We start from the raw sequence: 23,426 nt of genomic DNA on the forward strand, positions 1-23,426 counted from the left end.
TCCCAGCACTAAAAGGCTGTGAGATGGATGACGCCTTTTTTCTGAAAAGGAAAACAATCTGAAAACCCCGGGACAGGGAAGGCTGAAGATGCAAGGAGCAGGTGGTAAAAGGAGTTGGGTGCAGGTCCCCTGGCCCAGGGCTCTCAGCCCATCCCAGGAAAATCAGCTCTCCTCTCACCTGCCACAAGAATCTCCCCTGCAAGTCCCTCCCTTGCCTTTTCTCAGTTCTTGGGCATTGCCCCAAAAATCTTTAGATACGATGCTGCCACCTGAAAGGGGCAGGGAACATGCGCTCCCCAGCCTTGTCCCATTTCACCTTTGCATCAGACCCCCTTCAGGGCAGATGCCAACGATGGCACAGATCCCTGAGCAAATCTCACTCACCTTTGGGAAACTACAAGCCCACACGACATCCAGGATCTACACCCTTCTTATAGAAAATGCAGCTTCACACATGTCCATCAGCTACTCAAGGGGAAGAACAAGAGTTCACAAGTTTTCCCTTATAAATCCAAAAGACAGAAACGTTTGGCCTTGGAGGAAAAGCCTGTTTCAGTGTTAAAACACTTTTCATGTGCGCTGTTGCTTTTGGCAGAAGGATGCGGCACGACTTGGTGCAACCACCCCTGGCAGAAATGTTCCCAGAGTGGTGAGAGCCTGGCAAGTTCAAAGGTTTCTGCTATCAGAGCCACTCTTCCCAGTCAGAGTACAAAGGCGAGACCACATTCAAAGAGGACTTAAGGAAACAAAACACAAGCCATGTTTTATACATATTTTCCAGACAAATAAAGGTTTTTTTTTTCCTCTAGCTAAATACATTACATAATGCACATACACAGACCTGAAGACTTCTAAATCCTACTAAGATATTACATCTTTTAGTTCAGTGAATGATCACGAATCAGTAAGGGTCGTTAGGTCAAAATAATACAGGTTGTGAGCATAGAAAATTGAAGACAACTTTCAAAGGGTCCCAGATGCAAAGATCTCGCTCTAATTAATCTGCTCTTTGCCATCTGCACTTGAAGACGGCCATCCCAAACCCCCACACTGAAAAAGCAGTCGCCACTAAGTGCACAGTCTCTCGATGGCTCTAACAGAAGGTGATTCCTTTAAAAGGGCCTTCAGGGATTGCTGCCTTTTCCCTTATTACTTTAAAATACCACCGTGCTTAACGCAATTGGGCACCTAGAAGAATAAGGTGACACTATGTACATTTAAAAAATTAAGGAAAAGTCTCTAAAAATATGCTCTGGGATTTCACAAAATGCTCCATCTGCTCAGGTTTGAGGAGGACTCGAGTTGTGTTGCAGCTTGCCTGCAGAGGAGATGAAGTTAGACCAGACCTTTGGTCAAAAAAAAAAAAAAAAAGGAATATTTTTTAAAAAAGGCTCACCCCAGCCATTCCTCTCAGCTGTCCAGCTCCTCCCCCCAGCAGAGTCCTACCCCATCTCCTCTGAGGATATTCAAAAACAGCAAGAAAACAGGTGCTGGCAAAGAAATTGCATCAGGTGGGCCAAACACTAAAGAAACTGCACAAAGGAGGACAAGGACAGGACGGGCACTTCATGCTGCAGAGGAATCCAGAGCAACTGCTAACATCAGAAACCATACAAGCGCTGATTAAGGCTTGTATTTCCAGAGGGGATTCAGGCATCAAAATGAAAATGCCAACACAGCCTCACAAAACTCCCCTACAATTACACCAGCAGCGACATTCAGAGGGGAATTAGATGCACTTGTGCTGCAGAAGCTGATTACTGCATTGTGAGAGCCAAGAGCACTATCACCAGGGAAAGGAGGAGGACCCAGCTTTGCTTTTTGGAAGGCAGATCTGTCGCATTGCCACCCATCTCCTGTCCTCTGGAATCTGCCACTCTGCAAGGCAAACGAACTGAAAGCAGGTAAGCAGGCAGAGATGGCTGATCCAGCTGAAGGCAGCGGACTCTAGAAGGTGTTTTTAAGCTTGGCTGCCACAAGCACGAGAATCTCTCCGATTTTCTTCTGCCAGTTTGCTATGTCCTTGGAGACATCACACCAGAGCTCTCCATGGCGGGGTTCGGCGTTCTCACAGCGCTTCCTTACCTCTTCTTGTTGCTCCTGTGAGGAAGAGAAAACAGTTTGCAGGTCTCTTAATGCTCTGGTTTGTTCCAGCAGAGAGATGAAAAATTAAAGTCCCCTCCCTAATTCAAACACTTGTCCAAAGCTTTCCCCCCACCTCCCTTAAAGGCAGTTTGGAAGCCTGGGTTAAAATTCTCCTGCCTCACTCAACAAAGTGGCCTAATAACAGCCGAGCAAGTTTTGGAAACACCAAAGAAATTGCAGCAGAAACTTCCTTTGTGTTGCCACCTGCATGAGACAGGTCAAGCGAGAGGTCTCTCTGAAGTCAGAAGATAAACACTCCCATCACTTCAGTAATATCAGGCAGTAAAAACCACCGTAAGAGATTAGAACAGATTGTTCCTACAGCTGTGTCCACGTGCAACCTGCACTTGACACTTGTGCAGACGTGGGGGCGAGTTACACACATCCAGCACCGCAGTTACAGGAAAGTCTCCTCTGAGGAAGTCTCCTCTTGCGTTTTACAGAAGCAAGATTGATTTCAGAGCTTTTTTGCACGAACCAGCAGGACTGTGGATGGCAAAGCAGCCTGAAAGACGGCTCTGCTAATGACAGTGTCTTTTAAAAAGCACCACACATGCCTGTTCTTGCTCGCTCAAGACCAGGCGTGACAGCTTTAGCCTCCTCATCTGGGAGCCAGACAGGGAGCAGCAGCAATGTGCATGTCCTGGTGCTGCAGCAGTTCCCCGGACAGAGAAACCAGCAAGGGATTCCTGCTGCCTTCCCTGCTCCCCGTGCCCAGCTGCACACTCACCTCTGTGCCATGCTGAAGCTCAAATTTGTAAAAGAAAGCCCAGGCGTCCCCCAGGTCAGAATCAATCTTCACTGTTCGGTGGAACCACTCTCGGGCCTTGGTTATTTTACGCTCGCTCCAGAATAACCTGGTGAGAAAAGCAGAAGGGAAGAGAGAACCTCTTCAGAGGAACACAGCAGTTTGCAGGCACTCCAACTTCAAGGCACTACAGATATTTCATTTCTTTGTTCTCCCAAGAAGGAAACACCAGATTTTGCAGTTATCTGCAAACTGCACTTGCCCCGGGAGTGGAAGAGACAGGAGAGGAGTGGAAAGAACATCCACTGCTTCCTCCTTACTCCCCACACACTGTAACAGGTAAAGGCAGTCCCAGTTAAAGGAAGAGACAGGCTCTTGGAGAGGGGAAGGATTACTCTGAGGTTTATCTTTGTTAACTCATTTGCTTCGTTTTGTTGTTCCAGACATAGTGTAGAAAGGGACAGGATCACCTACCTCCATCTATTTTCCCTCCCTCAATTTTCTATGATTTCAAGTTCATTTTATCATCTAGTAATTAATGTCTAAGCAGTTGCAAATTATAAGCACTGGAGCCATCACCGCATGTGGTCACAGGCTCAGGTACACTAACCTTGCTCCTTCCACCTCCACTTTACGAGGAAAGGCAAGCACGCAACGTCCCACACTCAAAGCGCACCCTGGCACTCAGCCTGACTGCTGCCATTTCAAAAAAGGTGCTTGTGAATTCTTAAATTTCTCCCCGGTAATTAACCAGCTGAATCAATAGTCTATTGGTTTCATTCCTTTGCATTAAAGAGTTCATTTGAGCTAGTAAGGTCCTTATCAAATCAAACAGCCATCCCTCATAAAGAGCTTAGCCAGCCATAAAATTATACAGCTTATGTGATTGTTTTTAAGCCCTATAATACCCTTGATTGTTCCGTGTTAAATAAACTGCGATTTAAAAGAGCACGAACAACGATGGCAGAGGCTAAACACCTGCAGGTAGTGGCCTTTTTCAGCAAGATTGAAAGTTTTCCACAAACGTGTGACAGGCCATGGTATTACCATACCTACATGCAAGTCGTGATGGGAGGTGGAAGCTGTTTGTGTTGGGATTAGCTGCGAAAACTGCCTGAGGTTGTACCAGAAGGGGCCTGGAAGCAGCTTCAATAAAGCAAAAGTTAACGTTTTTCCTCACTTGCTGCTAAAGCAGAACAAGGCAGCTGTTATCTGGCAGAAGCCAGCGTTGCAGTCACTGGAGTGTATCCTACAGTTTTCTTTGGCCTATAAAAAAGGGTTGTGAAAGAATTGGGCAACTGTCTGGGCAACGCGCTTCCTGCATTAACCTCTTCTGGTCTTCACAAAGGAAGAGAAGAAAGTTTGCTCCAATCGCTACTGCTGTAGAGCCATCTACGCATCAGATCAGAAGGGATATGGTGAGTCAAAACTAATCGTAGTTTTCCATCCCTGGAAGCCTCACAACTTGACTTAGAAAAGAAGACAATTCCTAGTGGATTATCTTCCTGTTCCAGAGAAGCAAACTACAGGGTGACTTGTAGTCTGCATTCCAGGAAGGGCCACAACTGAAAGAAAAACTGACAGAGCAGAAATTCAAGGAAGGGAGAAGACTGGAACAGCACAATCTAAGCTCAAGATTAAAAAATCCAACACAATCTAGGATAGAGAGAAAATATGAAGAACATGGAAAGTCAGCCACATAAAAAGTGAACAGTCACCAGCAAAAATTGTCCGTATTTTCAAAAATGCTTAGAACACATCCTATAAAACCTAGAGGAAGCCTAGCTTATCTGAAAACAGGCTAAAACTGCACTTAAGGGGAAACAAAGATGCAGTTTTCAGGCTGCCAAAAGCCAGCACTGAAAAGGGACTCAGTGTGAATGGCTCACTCTCCGTGCTGCAGCCCCAGACCCACCAGAACAGCTGGAGGGCAGGCTGACATCCCCTGCTTTGAATCAAGGCAGAGCACAGTTACTAGGAGACAGCTTGAGAGCTGTTACCCGCTTTGAGGCTTATTAAAACTGCTGCAGCCAGCATCATGTGGTCACGCTCAAGTGCAGTGTTTCATCACGGATGCAGCCACACACAAAAATGTGTATTTTTTTTTTTTTTTACACTACACGAAGCACAGGAACTCACTTGGCCACAGCCAACAGGACATGTGGGTCGTGTTCACACTTCTTCAGAGCATCCACACTCTTGGTCTTTCGTTGCGGTCGCGCTTCAAGGAAAATTGCCTCTGACCACAGGATTCCTTAATCAAGTCAAGGAGGAAGATTGTTCAGTGGGATTGCAGACTCAGCTCCCCATCCTGCCAGCAGGCCAGCGCTCTCCAAAGCGAGCAGCGCTGCTGCCCCCACCCTGGGAGTTATCCCCATGCCTCCACCCCACCTTAAATCACTCTTTAAGCACCTGTATTTCCTTCAGGACTCTGAAATTTAGTTACAGGTAGCTCCACACTGGACCTTCAGTTCTAAATGTTTCCGTACCATAACCCAACTGCAGCTTCCACACTCCCTACCTGGCGTGCACAGAAAGCTCGTGGCTTTCCAACACTGGAAGACACTGGAAGCAGTGGAACAGTGGAGGGCAAATCAGCAGGAACAAAGTGAAAGACTTGCATTTGTCTGAGCAGGTAGCTTCAGCAGAAGTCCCAGAAGTAAACCACTTGGAAGCAGCTCCAAGGGTGCCAAGGAGCACCGCAGCCTTATTGCTGCTGGCTCCCCGCACACACGATGAAGGACGTAGCAGGCCCAGCAAAGCTGGGTTTAATCCCTAGATCCTTTCATTGCCAAAAGCAAGAAAGGAAACACGCTCAGAGGAGCATGAAATCTCCAGTTTCTCACGTCAGCCAGCCATACCTGCTGATCACTTCAAAGCAAAGCCTGAGAGCTGGTGTCTGCCAGGACTCTATCAAAGTGCTCTCACTTCCCAGAAACCGCACCACGGGAATTTATACAAACTTTGATGACTGCAGTGACAGACTGGAGCAGAACTCTTCCCTTCTCGCCTGTTTCCTCTTCATACACAGGGTCAAACCATATTTTACGGGTCTATTTTCAGGCCAGCTGAGGACACAAACACTGCTGTATTTCGGTTTCCTTCTTTGTGCCATCAACCGTAAGGAATGGTGACCAATTCAGCAACTGATGGACACAAGTCTCTGTTTTACATGACTGTAGGTGTCCGATGAGCTAATTCCTGCAGGCTTTCTATTTATTTGTTTGTAGAGTTTTAAGATAAGGGTTGGGAGCTATTTTATTTAAACAAAATCTGAGACCCTGCTGCCTATTGCCATAGCAACAGGCAGATGCTGTAAAAAAGCCTGTGGTGGCACACACACACTAAGCATTAGGTCATTCCCAAAACAAAGTGGGGCTTGTGTGGTAGCTTTATTGACCCACTCGCACAGCGAGCAGCTTGCAATGAGTTTATCATGTCCTAAAAGCCACTTAATTCCCATTATTTCACTGGGACTTCAGCAGCCACCAATTAAACACCTTCCAAAACCGAGCCTGAAGGCAAACGAGAGAGGCTTGCCCTGTGGCAGGCTACTACTTTTTGTACTTGTGACATCTTCTCTCCAAAGATGTCAACATGTTGAGATGATTAAGTTTTTTGCCTAATTCTGCCAAAAAAATAGGGAAGCATTCTGCACTTTCGCCTCCCATCCCAAGAGGCAAATATTTCCACTGCTACTTAGAACCAACTGACTTATGTTATATGACCTATCTGCCCTTCCTTAAAGATGTTAAAATAATGACAAAGCAGGACTAAACATTTATGGTACATGATCCCCTAATCATGACTGACTGAAGCTGCTGTCAGGGCACGTTATTAAGCACGGCCTGACTAGTAGTGAAACCAGTGTGGGCAAACCACCAACAGAAGTCTCCTATGGCCAGCTATGCTCCAATGAGACAAGGAAAAACCCATCCTTTTTCCACTGAATTCCCTAACTGCAAACCCTTGAGTCTTTCTTCAACTTTAAACCTTGGCAAATTTTTTATCAGGTTCAGAGAAAAGCCACTCAAGATGCTTTACCAGGAAAGCTGGGAACAAGCCGTGGACCACAGACCCCAAGACACAAACACCAACCCATGGCCTCTGGCGTGAGAGGCCAGAAAATAACTGGGATTATTCACAAAAACTCTCAACATCTCCTTTGCAGGAGGATGACTGACACCTCTCTGCAACGCAGTGTTTTGAAACACGGCCAAAAAGGACATCTTAGCTGATAAAGGCTTATCTTTTTCCAAGCAAATATAGCCGTGTTTAAGATAAAAATGAGATCCCTCTCACCTGAATTGGGGCATTCTTGCAATGCCTTGGCCATCAGAGTGTTTGCAATATTCTTTAGCCCAGCTCTGTACTCCAGTCGCACAGACTCTAACCTGGTAAGGAAGAGAGCCAGGATATTTATGAAAACATTTTGTGTGGAAACCAACAGCAAATTACGTGGAAGTTACAAGAAATTACAAACGTCTGCCTATATTCTGAATACATACAGGTGGCTGACATCTTCCCATTCCTCTCCATTTAAAAACAAATGTAACCTTTATTCTATAATGGCCTAGATTAAAAGTTACATGAGAAAGTGACTATAATAAACACAAAAGACCCCCAGCTAAGATGTGAAATAGCCATCCTGAAGCACATACTGGCCCCGAGTGAATGTGAATGGAATTTGGGCTACAACTCACCAGAGATCTGGATTCTTTGCATTCTTTAAGCGAGACTTTTCCAAGATGGCTCTTGCTCTGGTCAGCTGCCCCACCTTCTCTTCCAGCCTGGACAGCAAAAGCCACAGGGGTATGGAATGGGGACACTTTTTCAACTGTTTAAAATAACAAAAAAGCATATTATGTACACTTGAAAACATATTATAATCCCTATACAAATCCACTTCCTTCCTTACATCCTCCTGGGGATTTCGGAAGTGAAATAAAGCTGACTACATCACTCAAATTACTTCTAGCTAATCCTACAGCACTGAACAGTACAGAAAATTAGTTTCTCCTATGTCCAGAACAGCCAGATAACAGCACACCAGCTAGGACTGAGCTATTCCAGTAGCAAGAGAAAGGAAAGAATACACCTCCCTTAACAGCACACCTACAATTTGTGCTCTGTCTGGAGATGGAGGGCTCTAATCCATAACCAAATCACAGAGCATGAAGCAAACACACTGCCTTTGAAGCCTGGGAAGTCATTAACTTGCTTCCACATTACTTTCATGGCTGATGAGTTTCAGGAGCGTTCATACACGAGGACACCAATTACCATTTAAAAGAGAGAAGCGCTCTGCAGCCCACCTCCTTTTACAGCGTGTATCTAAGCTCATTAGCAAGCTTTTCTATTAGGAGTTCTACCGTTAGTCCTTACAGGTCTTAGAGAATTATTGTGCAGTGACTTTTTCCTACTAGTGAGTAGTCAAGCATACAGCAAACTCTCTCAAGCAAGAAAGTGAACATGGATACTGGTATTTTTGCTGCTTCTTTCAAGATCCTAGTATTTTTCTGTTACTGTTTTAATCAATAACAGGGAGAGAACAGAAATCACCTCTTCATTTAATCTGGGTTGAAGCCCTTCAAATTGAAGTGGAGGGACAGACATCTGTCCGTGCCAGAAACACAAAGCAAACTTGCAATAACACACATCTTACCCCTTGATTATAAGCCTCCCGTGCTTTCTCTACCAGCTCCTTTTGTTCCTCGATTTGTCCTTTCATCATCCACAGTTTGGGGAAGTCCTCGTAGTGCTTCAGGGCTTCCTCACAGAGCTCCTGGGCTGCAGCAATGTTTCCAAGCACCCATTCTAACTTCACAGACTTCATGAAGACCTGAGAAAAAAAGCATAGCCATTTATCACTAGCAGCCATTGAAGAAACATTACTCTGTCAACATTACTCTGTCAACGCAGTGGGTTCCCACATTCATACATTCATTAGCATGTTATTCATTAGCTACAGTTTGGAGTAAAAAAAAAGTCAGGGTTAACTTGCAGGAACAGATAGCAAAGAGAAAGGTAAAACACAAGTATTAAAGGAATTGGGACAGTGATCAAACTCTTCATCAACAGTTAGTAGAAAGCTGACACAGAGCACAGCTTCAAGAGCACAACCAATAACAAAATTGAGCCTGCTTTGTCTGCACAGAACGATCTCCTCACATCCAAGCTACCAAGAGCACCTATTCCTAGTTATGGCTTTAAGCTGCAAGAGTTTCCTGCTAATTACACACTGGTAAATTTGCCTTTCTGCCCCCAAACACCTTCCTTTTTGCTTACAGCTGTTAGAAATACATTACAGACTGACAACCATTTAGCTGCTCTTTAATCCCTGTTCCTCCCAATTCCCGTACTCCCCCCCCATGACTTTGCAAGAGAGGCATCAAGTCTGCCACAAGAGTTTCAAACTCCAGCTGGACAGAAGCTCCCTGACTGATAAAGAAGGAAGAGGCCAGCCTAAAAGATCAAGAATAAAGTACAAATCGGGGGCAAGGGGAATCTCATTTTCCACATAACAAACCACATCTTCTCTCTTACTTGGAAAAATTAAAATGGTTCTGTACACGCAGCTAAAAATTGGCAAAGTTTATCATACCAGAAGTAAGGGCAGAGATAAACCCAAGTGTGTAACTTTAAACAAACTTGACTGGTGCTGTCTTTAGCACTGCAAGCGTAAGTGAGTCTTCTGTGAAAGTATTTTCTCTCTCTTTTCCAAGACACGCTTTTATGCAACAGGAACATTATACAAACAGCTGTAAACTGGGAATTTCCTGACTTTTGCCATTTGTGTAGAAAAAAAATAAAACCCTTCCCTTGATCCTAGCCTTTTTTCCCATCATGCCCCGATTTTGTGTCGCAATTCACTGGAGAAGCGCTACAGTGCCTGCAAAAGGCAATGGCAGGGAGCCATCTGGTCAATCACTCAGGCCACAGAACTAAAGGAACTTCTCCTTCCGACTCAACTCCCCCATGGGCACGAGAAGTTTAAGTCTCTCCACCCTTCACACATCCTTACCCTTGCCGTGGGGGCACTGCTGCGAGCTTTTGCCAGCAGCCTCCTTGCTCTTTCATATTCATTGTTTTCTGACTCGAGCTTCACGGCAGCCAGCCAGATCTCCTCGCTGTTGGGGTTGGCCTGCAAGAACATAAAATGACAGACAAATGCATACAGTGAATCAACAGCAGATTTAATCCTTCATTTGATCCAGATTAAAATTGAAATCAGAGCTTTGCCAATCCACACTAGGATATATTTTTTTTTCAGTTCAAGCTCCTCCCAGTCTTCTTTGACCTTTGAAGTTTACAGAAATTCTACAAAACAGATGCACAACACAAAGATATATGCCAGTTGAGAAGCTGGATACTTCTCAGTCGTTGAAAACCATTAATGCTTGATCTTCTGAACTTCCAGTTAAAATACTGGAAGAAGTCACAGGGTCTGTCACAGTGAGACCCTCACTTTATTATCCGTGAACAAAGAAGCTGGAGCTCAGCTTCTCAGCTGAAATCTGTGAACAAGTTCTCCAATTCAAGTCATCTCGGTGACAACCACGTCAAGAAGTCTTCAGGATATTAACACAAAATGCCAAGAACAAGTCTAGGAAGTAACTCACTTCTACCTCCCTGCTCAGAAGCTATAATTCTTATTTTTTAATGAGAAGACATTACCCAGCACAGGAGGATTCTGATCCATGACTGGGAAGGGTGGGAACCGTGACAGTAACATTAATGTCTTGTGAACTCACAGCTTGGTGGGGAATACTGAAAGAGCAGTAACAAAGTCTGGGTTCCAGCTTGCTGCTGTCTTACAGGATAACATTTTTGCCACATAAAAGTATCAAAGAACACTGCAAAACCCCTCATATTGAAAGACAGCAAAAATTAGGTGAGTGTTGAAAGAAAAGGCCTACTTTGTTCTCTTCAGCAGTCACACTGAACACCATCACACACATGTAACATACCCACCTGGAAAGCCAGGGCCAGAATGCTCCTGGCTGCTGGCACATCTCCTGCCAGCCACTTCGACTTGGCTCCCATGAGCCAGAGCACTTCTGCTTTGGGACAGTGAGCCACAGCTCTCTGCAAAAGAGCCTCCAAGGATTCCCTGAGACAAGAAAGAGCAAGTTACAATCACTGGAAGTATTGCCAGAGGCGAGCTCTCACACACCATTTCCACTATCACTCAATGCTATAAATATTGTTGCAAAGTCCAACATTGTAAACCTTGATAAGTTGTTTCATTAACAAGGAAAGGGTGAGGTCTTTTTTCACAAGGGTTCTGAAATCAGCACTCCACAAACGGCTCATTGTTCAGACATCTTTGTTTGATAGCTTTTGCGGAAAGACTCTGTGCATAAACAGCTCATTTGTCTTGGAAAGAGCCACTCTTCTAAACAAACCTTAGCAGAAACCAAGACAGGAAGTTTTTCAGAATTATTGCATGAAGCTGGCTTGATCTTATTGAATTTTTTTTTCCTCCTCTGGAAAAAAGATTTCAGGTAGAATAAGGAGCTTAAAAGCAAGCCACCACTGGGAAAACATGGGAGAACAACATCAAAAGCAAAGACATACTTGACCCAAAGTAAGCCCTGAATGATGTAGAACTCAGCATCTGCAGTCACTCCCACACAATAAGCTTTAATAGGACTAACTCCACATCTGTACGTGGTCTATTACATAGACTGTTTTATTATAAACTTTGTTTTATTATAAACTTTGGGCAAAAAGGTTCAAATATGTAGCACTTTATGAATAATCAAAATAAGAGCCCCAGGCTGTGATATTATAATGCCAATCTTAGTTCAGATTCTGATACACTTTCACAGTATAATCAGAAAATGCCAGAGATACTTTAGCACTGTCTGAGCAATTTACCTACAAAAATTAAATGAAACACATGATGACTTGTCATTCTGTATTCTCAATTTCTTCTAGAAATGCCTTCTGAAAGATCATTATCCCTACCTTACCTAGTAAAAATAGCTATGAATAAGTAATTCCTTTTGTCAAAGAACTTTTTATGATCTTACCAAAAAAAATTAAGGTTCTCTGACCATAACCTCAACAAAGAAGGTCAGACCAGCAAACAATGCCGTTGAGTTTTCACCAGCTGAACTCACTCCGTTTGTGGAACAGTGCACTTTATTGCTGATCTCGTAGCTTTTCTACCTCCCTGGTCTAGGGGGCTGTATTAAGGAGCCACACAAAGAGGGGTCCACGTACCTTGTTCCGTGGTTCTTCTCGAAGTACGCTGCTCTCAGCCACACACTCTTCTTGCTTGGGAAAACTTGCAAGGCATACGCATAAATTGCTCGGGCACACTCCAGAGCGTTATGAGCAACACACTAAGGAAAAACAGACCGGAATTAAGTCAGCTTAGGGTTGCGCTGAAATCAAGGGCAAGAAAGAATGACACAATTCATAATTCAATACAGAACTCAGTGAGTAATGTATGAATTAGGTCACTCCATATAACAGAGCAGTTGTTATCAGCTTTTTAAAGGGAAGCAGGGAGGAATTTCGAAGAGTTCCTCTGTCAGTGCACAAGCATCACTGGCCTGAGGGACTGACGCTCAGAGGCCAGCCTGAAAAATTAGCAAGGCTTTGTAAAGACTTTCGTATTCACACTTTTTACATGAAAAAATATAACATTAGCATGTCCACCTACTGTTGTAAACCCAGCTCAAGGCCACTGAAATGGGAACTTCTCATGCTGAGATATAATTTAGTTAGTAGTGCATGTTTAATGGCCAAATGCAGGCAGATAACATGTGAACCACATCTGCTTTCACTGATTAAAATATCCTAATTTCCCTGGTTCCAGTTCCATTTCCCCCAGTTTAAAAAAAAAAAGAATCACAGCTGGACATACACTGTCTGCATCTTCCATCCAGGTATGTTTCCGATCTTCTTCCTCGATCCCAATCCCAATCACAGCTCGCATGATTGCCTGGCACGTGGCCACGCTTCCGGCTTTATCACATTCCTCAGCATCCTAGAGACAAGAGTAACAGCCTGCTCATTTTGAGAAATCAGCACAGCAAGTCAGATTCTGCAGCAGCAGCTCCTCAGGCACAAACACGGGGACACCGCGGATCACTGTGCATTACAAGTATCTTATTACTCAAACAGATCTTGACACCAGTGAGACTACACCCACAAGGAATGCACTATAGCTGTGCACAGAGTCAGAGAAGGAGAGAAAGTGTGACAACGCGTGACCTCTCCAGGCTGTAAGGTCTTGTCTTACCACTGCACTGACTTCCCCTGGGTTGGGCCACGTGGAAATTTGTCCAATAAAAAAAATGCAAGAATTCAAGAAGAACAAATTGTAGCATCAAAGCTACTGACCTGCTTTCAGCTTTGGTTTTTAAGTCTGAAAAAGAACTAAGCAAGAACTGGTCTTAAGCAAATACCCTCAACCACTGTTAAGTTACAGCTGCAAAGGCTGTGTCACTACAGTACATATAGGAAAGTGTCTGACAAAGCTTTCAGAAGGCTTCACGCGACTTGCTTAAACTTGTTAAAAAGCTCCCTGATCAGGTAACAGAAATGGAACAGTTCTAGTACCAAAAAGGAACTCGAGAAGACAGATGCAGAGTTTTTTTTTTTTTTTTTTTTAAAAAAAAAACAGAAGTTGAAATTAACCTTTAATTGTAAAAAAGAAAGTTATAATTCATTTAGATGTTAACGAGGATATCCGTTTAGTATTAAATACTTTGTTCGTTACCGATACTCTTTTAAGCACTGTGCCAAGAACATTTTGCTGCCTTGACCCCCTGTAAATTATTTCAGTAGTAAATTGTTTTAAAAGGCTTATGCTTAAATATAGCAACAGGACACATTCAGGAGGAAAAAAGTTATTTTAACCTAAACATCAAGCGATTTAAATGGCAACAGCCTTTGAAGTGTCTTACTAAGTCAGGAAGCTCAAGCACCACAGCTTTCAAAGGCGACCAAAACACTGAAGAGCCATACATAAAACTTCTTGCTGCTTTTCTAGTACAGGAGATCAAAAATAGGATGATGTGTAACCATAATGAACCTGCAGAGGTCATGTTTCGTAAACATTACCATGTAACAGGGTTCCCTATGTCAGCTGTGAGTACTTTGCACAGCCTCAGGAGGCAGTGTGAGCCAATAAAGGACGAGCAGAGTATTTCCCATCTGCTGCACACACGATGTTTGTATTCACTTCTTACAACAACACCCGACTGAACTGGCAAACAGGTACCTTTTAAGCCAAAAACGACATATGCAAAAATACATATAAATAACTCCCCGGAGGCTTAAGGCCTCCAACCTACCTGAGGCAGCAGCTGCTTCAACTTGAAGCTGGTTATTTTCCAAGAGAGAAGTAAACCAGATATTCCTCAGCTCAGCACACATAACGACACCCTGGAGTATTGCTTAAATCTGCCCTTGTCCCTCCTCTGTGTTTTAGTCTCACCTATTGTATTTCCACAGGGCTCTAACGCTGGTAATCCTAGTGCAGAATAACTCGATCCCACAGTACCTAGCATCAATAGCCTCCAAAACAGAACCTGAAGGGTTCACCTGGGTCACTAACCAAGACCAAGCCCATACCTGTATCCATTGCTCTCTGTTGATTTCCACCCCGTTAGCCCTAAGGGATGTGATGGCTCTGTCGATGATTTTCTCCACCATCTGGGTGTTTCCATTGGCTTCTTCCAACTTGGCAGCAGTAATCCAGATGTGACGATCTGTTGGAATATTCTCACGGGCTTTGTTGAGGACTTTACGAGCGTTCTCATATGTCTCCAGTCTCGCCAGCGCCAGCCACAACTGCGGAGCAACAGAAGATATATTTTAGATTAGAACAAGGAGATGACAGTGTCAGCCCAAAGAGATAAGCAGCTTCATTCTGCTTGCTACTAGTTGGCAATTGTCCTCACGTAGTATAAGCAGGCTGCAGAATACCAAAGCAGAAATAGTAGAACCAGAGTCTATGACTGTCCTTAGAGCTAAATCCTAATCATCTCAAGATATCATCTCCATTTGCCAGGCTGCTGCACACACCCTTGAGTTCAACGTTTCAGAAGCAAGCAACTCTGTCTTAGATTCCCCAAGCTACACATATGCTTGTTTTCACAATTGTCAAGGCACTAAACATGAATGTAAACATGGCTAATTGGCCACTGCAGGCACAGCAGCACACTGGCATAACTAATATAAAAATTACGCAGGAAAATGAGGCATATAATGACTACCAGACAATTAAGTCTGGGGGAAAAAATAGTTTTCTACTCATCACATCCTTCATAAAATGCCTAGTAGAAAACTAGCGCACTTACCTGCCTTGTGTTGTCAAAGCTCTACTGCTAACCTAGAACAGAACGTAGGAAGTTGCTGTATTTTCCCCTTTTTTACAAAAAACTTACTTCAACACTAGTTGGGCAGCATTCCACAGCTCGACTCAGCATGATCCTGGCATCCTCAGGTTCTTCTAACTCCACAGCTGCTTTCCACAAACGCACTGAATTTGGAACATGCTCAAGGGCTAGGGAGGCAAAACAATTATGTAAATCACGATAAAGAAGTTCCCCAAAGGAAATATTGTTTTCAGAGATGATATGTTAAGGGCCTTGTCTTACTACAGATGACATTTCCTGAAAGAACGGAGGGAACTGTCCTTATGCAAGCTCTTGCTTCAACGATGGGAACTTAAAATCAGAAAATAAAAAAATACTTAATTTTAATTGGAAACAGGTTTTGGCAAGCCAAGGGTTTTTCTCATTACAAGCTGTAATTGCTTCCTCTTCAGTAAAACACCTAGCTGAACAAAGCCTCAACTCTCAGCATGGTCAAAGGGTTTCTGGATTCTGATAGACATTCCAAATATATTGCCTTAATACATACCAGGCTGGTATAAAATCTCAAATATACGAGGTTTAAGGCTACATTACTCTAATAAAGAATTTCACACTCTTTAGGATTTCCATGCCTCATTAAATCGCATTAAGACAAATGCCTTGCAAACAGGGCTCATCTGACAAAACCATTAAGCCCTTATTTTCTCTGAAATTTTTACCCACGAGCGTACCTTCAAAAGTAATGAGAAACCATTTTTTTCTACTTCTACTAGTGAGAAGATTTAAAAAAATCCTTTTGTCACTACAGCTTAGATAACCATACACGCTGCAGCATTGGTTTCATTGCCTCCCTGGTGATTATACATGAACGTGACGTAGGAAGAGAGGACTGAACACATCCTTTATCAATAATGAAAGTACCACACAAGCAGGAGAAGATGCATCTAGAAGTGTTTTGGAACTTGCCAGGCTTCCAGGCAATGCTGTTTCTTTAAGCACTCCTGCAAAGGCTGAGGCACACTGCTGAGCATGAACTTCAGAGCACATCCAAGCTCTACAGAAACACACAGAGCATTTACAAGTAGTGTGCACCGAGCGTCTGGGCATTAACCATTCCTCCTAGAGCCTACAGCAGCAGGAGATTTTTCTGAAGCATATTCACTTAAAGTGAGTAATATCAGTGTGGGAGAGCTGAAAGCAGCACTCAGCAAGACAGAGGCTGTTTTCATAGATAGAGAGTTCGATTTTTACACCTCAAGATGTATTTTAAACACTCAGCTTGCCGTCTCTGTAGCCAGAGAGAGGCTTTAAAAAACTCCAGACGTTGTGCTAGACGGCAGAAACGCACACAGCCAACAGACAGGAGAGAGAAATGCATTATGAAAACTCACATTTTAGTGACATTACCTGGCAGTCAGCCTTTTATATTTTTGGACAAATACTGGGTTAACCTGCCACTTGTGTTAAGACTATACACCCAAGCACTGTTACTGGTGTTCCCCGGGTAGCACAAGAGCACTGTGAAGCCGACTGCTGACATGTAGAGAGTGGAAACAGCACAGTAAATCATATTCCACTCCACTTACAGCTTTGTATCAGAGATTAAGTAGGTGATTCCACAAACCGGAGTAAGATACAACGCTTACAGCAAACGAACAGCCTCAGGACTTAATGCACAAGTCATTGCTTTCACACATGATGCCTTCCTACCTGAGCTGGACTCGGAAACCTACCTCTGCTCACGTAAAAGTGTTTTCCCTGTTAAACACCTGTTATTGTTCTTGCAGAAGAACAAGGTATTGCGGGAGCAACACTCCAGACAACACTGCGCTGCTTGGCCAACGAAAATAAAGCTACCAAATAATTAATATTTGAAGTCCCACAACTTCAGCCCCAGTAAGCTTGAAGTGCCTTTCATCCACGCATTGTCACATGCGGTAAGAGACCATTTCACACCGATATGCAATTTGCATGCAGTAGTAAGGAGGAAGCAATTTACTCCCTTTGAAGCCAAGTTATTTAATGCTGTGGACTGCATCACAGAGATTAAGCATATTAAACCCAGACCCTTTCCCCTGTCTAGATTAAAGTCGTGAGATGTAATTGATACAGTTGAATACCTGGGAAGGATCTAATCCCTACTGAGACAGGCACATCAATCAAAGTAATTGACTAATACTGTGAACCTGCGAGGAAAACCCAGGCCCAGGACAGCACAAACTGCTGTTACAAGAGAAAGATTTGGGAAAAGATGGAAGTTTCCCTTTTGTGGAATCGCCAAGTTCAATACAATGAAGATGTAAGGTTTTGGGTAAGCACCACAGAGAAAAGCTGTTTGTCAAGAACACAGAAATTGCTACACTAAAGCAAATCCCAAGGCTCACCAGGCTCAATGATATGAGAACCCCAAGGCCTTTAAAGCTCCCCCACCAAATCTCACTGTGGTCCCTAACAGGTTATAGACAAGCCAGAATTCATATATAAAGTCTGATATCTTTTTTAAAACATATCACAAGAAGATTGTTAAAGCACCCTTTTCCCCTTAGAGCATGTTTTTTTGAATTGCTTCCATCCACCTCTCTAACCTTGACCAAGATGGAATTGTTTTCAGTGAGATGTCATTTTGCAATTGCTCAGCAGGAGCAGCTTTCTGCTGGGGGCTGTTTTACAAATACTAGAAGCACTCCACTCTGATTCAACAGCAGCATGTTCCAGCGCTAAGGCATACATTATTAACAACCGTGTTTTCACCAAGGAGGAAAAAAATAAAAGCATTTTTTAAAAAAATCTTATGGACATATCTCGAGCAATTTACAAGACAATGCAGAGGGACTCTAAGGCTTTGTTCCCTGGTGCTGCAGAAGCTCTCACCTTTCCTAAGAACACGTTTCTTTGCACGGATATCTGTCTCCAGCTCTGCTGCTCTAATATAGATCCGGACAGACTGCGGGAGGTGGCGGACAGCTTGGGCCACGACAGCCTTGGCTGTATCCCCAGGCTGAAGCCGAGCAGCTTCTAACCAAACATCTTCACTCTGTCAGAAAAAAAAAAAAGCAGCTTTCCTTAACATCAAAACAAGTACTGTGAGAACCTAAAACCAGAGCTTTTAGCTAAATGTTTTTAATATTGCAGATAGTGAAGCAGTATCGGGCTGTAGCTGATACTAGCTTGACAGACAGATGCTGCTTATCACCACCACCTTTTCCTACTGTCCTGCAAGGGCCAGCAGGGAAGCGAAGCAATTCTGACCTTGGGGCACATCTCTGTTCCTTTCATGATAAGATTCCGAGCCACCTGCAGTTTGCCAGTGACTTCCTCCAATCGGGCTGACGCTATCCAAGCTGGTGGGTGATGAGGGTTGGTCTCTCGTACAGATTTCAGGAGCAAACGAGCCTTTTTAATATCGCTAGTGAAGGGAAAAGACAGGTAGAAGCTGTGAGCATGCTAGAAAACAATTCTCCTGAATCAGTACGCACAATCAGTTCTTCTCAGCCACACTCAGATGCCAGTAAAAAATTGGCTTAGTATTTAAATATACTTATATACATTTTTGTTTTAAGGAACTGCAGCTGGGCACTTGCAATTGGAAGCTAATAACCCACAGTATTGATTTAGGTCAGGTCTTATGATCAAGATTTGCTCATACTGTTTTGACTCATGGCAATCCTTCATGACACATGGCTTTGGAGGTGACCAGTCAAGCCTAATTGCACCTGTGTAGTGCTAATTTCCTGGCTGGCAGGCAGCTGCACGCTACCATCACCCTGGATACAGTCCAGGGATAGAACAGAAACAATCCCCACGATTAATTCATTCAGGTCAGATGCTAAACACATCAGCTGAAATCCTGGACCTCACATTAAAAGAATTCATCCCCTAAATTCACCTACCATCTTTTACAAACTAAAGATTACCTGCAAGGCACTCATTCAGGCAGATTTCCATTTTTATGCAGGATCACAGCCCTTAAGAGGCTAAATCAGCCAACCCTTAGACTTACTTGATATCTCCTCCGTGTGTGGGAATCATGGAATTCAGGTCTGTCAGATATCCTTTGGGATCCACTACAGTCTGGCCACTCACGGAGTCTGACACCTGGGAAAGCGAAGCCAGCACAGCTGAAATGACCGCTCCCAGCCCCAAACCTGCCTGCACAAGGCACTGCTGCTACACAAAAAATCTTCAGACATTTATCTGTTACCAAGACTGAGGAAGAAGGTAAAAACAAGCCCTTCCCTTCCTGATTAGCTTTTGTCCCCCACTTCTAAAACACATGGCTTTTCAGTTCAAAACTTAGAACCACTGCAAAGCCAGAAAACAAGCGGCTTGGCTGCCAGCCACTACAAGGTCTTGCAGCCCGGGCAGCTGAAGCTCATCTTTTTCAGTTTGAACCAGATTTGGATGGGAAAATCAATGGAAAGGAATGGAAGTCAACTACACGAGAGCAGTATTTTTCAGCTTTCTGTCCTGAATAAATCCCAAAGAGATGTCTTCCCTGACAAAGCTATCAGCATGGTCTGTCTGAAGCCTACCTCTGGTGTACCAGTGCAGTTCATTTTCCCATCACAACCAAGATTTCCAATGACAAACTGTTACTACTCGGGAAATTGTTAGTGCAGAGAGCATGAGATGGGGAAAGGAGGAGTGAAAAATTATTTCTAGTCGCAGCTAAGCTCTTTCTCCTATCTAACACCCAAGAGAACGAAAGACTTTCCTAAAACCAGGTCTTAAATAGCAGCAGACCACCAATTCCAGGTACACTTACAACGGATCCCACCTTCCAGTGTGCTTACCTGGCTTAGCCTCATGTCCATCAGGGTGTTTCTGGCTTGGCCGATCTTCCTCATGTCCAGTTCTCCTGTCCCAGGCGTCATTAAGCCTGGTGTCATCCCTCCTGGGTATGGAGTATTCAAGCCCCCTGGATAGGGAGTATTCAATCCACCAAATTGCTAAAAACAAGAGGAACATATTCCTAAAAACCTCTTGAAGTTTCTAAAAGAATTCAGGCTGTATATCTACAAAGCAGTCGCATGGGCATTTGGTGCCAATTCAGGGCCAGTCAGCTTCTTCTGTAACCGTTATGACCACAGTAGCAACAAGCAAAATGTATTTGACTTACAATCAACTGAAAATTCAGTAAGTTTAACTCAAGCTCCTGGGCAGAGCAAACCCCTAGGTGAAGTTGACCTTTGTTTTCTGTTCCCTTTTTGCAAGACATTAGTGTAACAGAAAAAAATAATGTTAAGTTCACCAAAACTCATTATCACCATTCTACGTCCAAAAATACTACAGCAAAAAGCTTTTTTTCCCACTTTCAACTAAAGAAACAGACTTCCCCATCCATCCTCAGGCTTTGTCGGGCAATGGGTATGCACTGAAAGATTCCAGCAAGGACAGGAATTTAACATCCCCAATTCCTTTGACAGACTGGCAAACTACAGCAAGATTTTTGTCAAGAATCTTTTTTTTCCTTCCAAATCTCACTAATGAACACACCAATTAACCTTTGCCTCTACTTAACAAAGAACAGGTCAGATCACCAGGCCATACTCACCGTCTGGCGTGGGTCAACAGTGGTGTGATTCTCCCCCGACTGTAAATGTTTTGCAAAGAAGCTATCGGGTACAGGAGTCAGCTTCTCATAACGAGGGTTCCTCTGACGCTTGTTCCTGGCATCACCAACTTCTGGAATGCTCAGCCACTCTTCTTCTGTGACCTCCGCTAGCTTCCGCTACTCAAACATGAGTTGTCATTATTTATTTTAGAAATTTGCTCCTTTAAGCTACTCACAGTCCTTAACAGATTTAATTCATCTTGAATTCTTTCAAGAAAAAAAGACTTAGAGGTCAAAGATCAGATTTTTTCTTCCCCTAATCCAATGTAAGAAAAGAATTAGGTGCATTTAATTAGAATTTGGTTTTAGTCCAGACTGAGATTCCAAACCAATTTTGCTCTTAAATCCAGAGCTACAAACATGCAGATTAACCTCAGTGACTGCAGCACTGTTTTATTACTAATCATGAATAAAATGCATCATTTTGGCTATTGTTTGAACAGAAGCTTTAGTCAGCAGATCCAGTTTTACCATCTGAGTGTGCAACTGTGACTGAAAACTACACTAGGGAGCGTTTCAATCCTACAACAGCTTCTGCACCGTCAGCTACCAGCTTGATACTTGTTTTTTTTTCCCCAACAGAAAGTATTTGTGTGATAACACACAGATTTTGAGCAAATAAATGCAAAGCAGAGATAAAGTCACATCTGTATGTCCTTACTTTCAAGTCTGAGAACTGCTGCTGAATTTTGGGTCGTTCCATACGGTATTTTTCGATTTCCTCTTTCTCCCGTTGTTCCCTTGAAGAAAGGAATACTGAGGTTATGCTCAAAGAAACATCGCGCAAGGCGTTAAGTATTACAGAAGATGGGGTTTGATCCCACAGCAGCGCTGGATTAACCCTACCTCCTCTCCTTCCTCCGTTCGTCCATCCTTTTATCCAAAGCTGCATAAATAGCATCTGCTTCCTCGTCGTCCTTCTCGTAGGGCCCACTTGAGAACAAACTCCCAGCATAGCCATTGAACTAAGAACGTGAAGGGAGAGATAAAAAGGAGGAAAAAAGCAGAATGTTCAGTTTCAAGCTCTTGTTACACACCTAGCACAGCCCACTGCCACCCAGAGAAACAAAGAGGCCAGAGCAGGTGAGTCTTAATCTTGCACAGCCCTAAATAAAAGCAGCTTCCTTCTACCACCCCTAGTGTTTATTTTCCCAAAGCATTTTAAAAGAAAAAATGCTTCAAAGTTGCTTCTATTAAGCAATAAACAGGTTCCCTGTACAGAATGGGCATTTCCCTCCATTAACAGCTTTTTTTTTAATTCCTAAAAGCAAACAAGAGGAATAACACCACATTTAACTAACCAAAGTGGGATTTAAACACCAGAGACTACACAGGCCACGTGAAGACAAATATACGTCAAATCACAAGAGTTTTGATGTCATTTGTGCAGAAGAACACTAAAAAAACATATCCCAGAGTACTTCCACTAATAGTTTATTTACGGGCTTCTTCCCAAGACGCTCAGTGCTCTGTGTGGATAATTAAACCACAACATCTGAACCAATGCCAGAACAAAAAGTCTGTGAGCACCACACCGTTACGTATAACGGAGTCTCAATTAAAAAAGTAGATAAAAAGGAGCATTGTGAGGAAAGCCTGGCCCTGAAGCCTCAGCTAACAGAGGGTTTTATGAGCAGGGAACGGGGAGCTACAGGACTGCTCTTCTACTCGGGGAACAGCATCTCCAGGGCGATCACCATCCCAGCACCTCGTCGTAATTGGTGTCGTTCAAATCTTCATCGTCGTCGTCGGCCGTTTGGTTCTTCTTCATCTGGTCCCCGACCGTCCTCTTCCCGGGGGGCGCATGGCGGTCATCCACGGGGTCGTTGGCATCGCGAGCGGGGCCGATATCCGAGCGGGTGGTGAAGCCGGTGGCCCTGCGGTGACAAAAACGGGGCCGGGACTGAGCACGGTGCAACCCCAGCACTTCACGGCCGGTACCGACCCCTGGCACCGCCACCGGGACCCCCAGGGCGGGCAGGGCACCTGCAGCTCCCCCCAAACACACCCCCGGGGGGGGTTCCCTGCAGGGTTTGGGGTTTGTGGGGCTCCCGGCTCTGCCCACACCCGGTACCGAGCTGGGATCAGCTAAAGGGGAGCCCCGGAGGCTGCACGGTACCGGGGCAACCGGGGGGGGACAACCGGGGGGTGGGGGGGGGACAACCGGGGGGTCCCAGCCCCTCCCGCAGCCGGTCCCGGTGCCCTCAGGCAGCCCCAGGCCTCACCGGGCCCTGAGGCCGCGCAGGCCCGGCCGTGAGGGGAACCGGGCCCGGTACCGGGGGGAGGAGGGAGCAGGGCCCGGTGCAGCGCCTCACCCTCGTCCCAGCCCCGGTACGTAACCGAGGGGCGCGGGCATGCCCAGGAACGGCTTCTTCTTCTTGTTCATGGCGGCGGCGGCGGCGGGGAGAGACCGACAACAACGGCGGCGGCGGCGGCGGCGGAAGCGGGGTGATTACCCAGCGGGCACCGCGGCACTTCCGCTTCCGGGCGGGGCGGGGCGGGGCGGGGCCTCCCGGGGCGGTGGCGGGACCGGGAGGGGAGGGGGGAGCGGGGAGGGGTTGCGCATGCGCACAGCGCG

At 44.6% G+C, this 23,426-nt stretch overlaps 1 protein-coding gene across 1 annotated transcript; it reads right to left on the minus strand.

The window, feature by feature from the left end:
* Window positions 1-737: 737 nt before the first annotated feature.
* On the minus strand, window positions 738-23,329 carry PRPF6 (pre-mRNA processing factor 6). The gene is made up of 21 exons (XM_068700341.1): window positions 23,164-23,329; window positions 22,557-22,725; window positions 21,695-21,813; window positions 21,510-21,588; window positions 20,789-20,965; window positions 20,028-20,183; window positions 19,235-19,329; window positions 18,484-18,640; window positions 18,106-18,268; window positions 15,304-15,422; window positions 14,489-14,707; window positions 12,774-12,896; window positions 12,125-12,246; window positions 10,868-11,006; window positions 9,918-10,037; window positions 8,559-8,735; window positions 7,597-7,730; window positions 7,196-7,287; window positions 5,033-5,147; window positions 2,876-3,002; window positions 738-2,100 (listed from the first exon to the last, which is right to left on the minus strand). Exons 1-21 carry the CDS (start codon window positions 23,232-23,234, stop codon window positions 1,948-1,950), a joined length of 2,826 nt encoding a protein of 941 aa, XP_068556442.1. The 5' UTR covers window positions 23,235-23,329; the 3' UTR covers window positions 738-1,947.
* Window positions 23,330-23,426: the final 97 nt, after the last annotated feature.

This window comes from Anas acuta, chromosome 16 (genome assembly GCF_963932015.1).
Source record: "Anas acuta chromosome 16, bAnaAcu1.1, whole genome shotgun sequence".
Taxonomy (NCBI): Eukaryota; Metazoa; Chordata; class Aves; order Anseriformes; family Anatidae; genus Anas; species Anas acuta.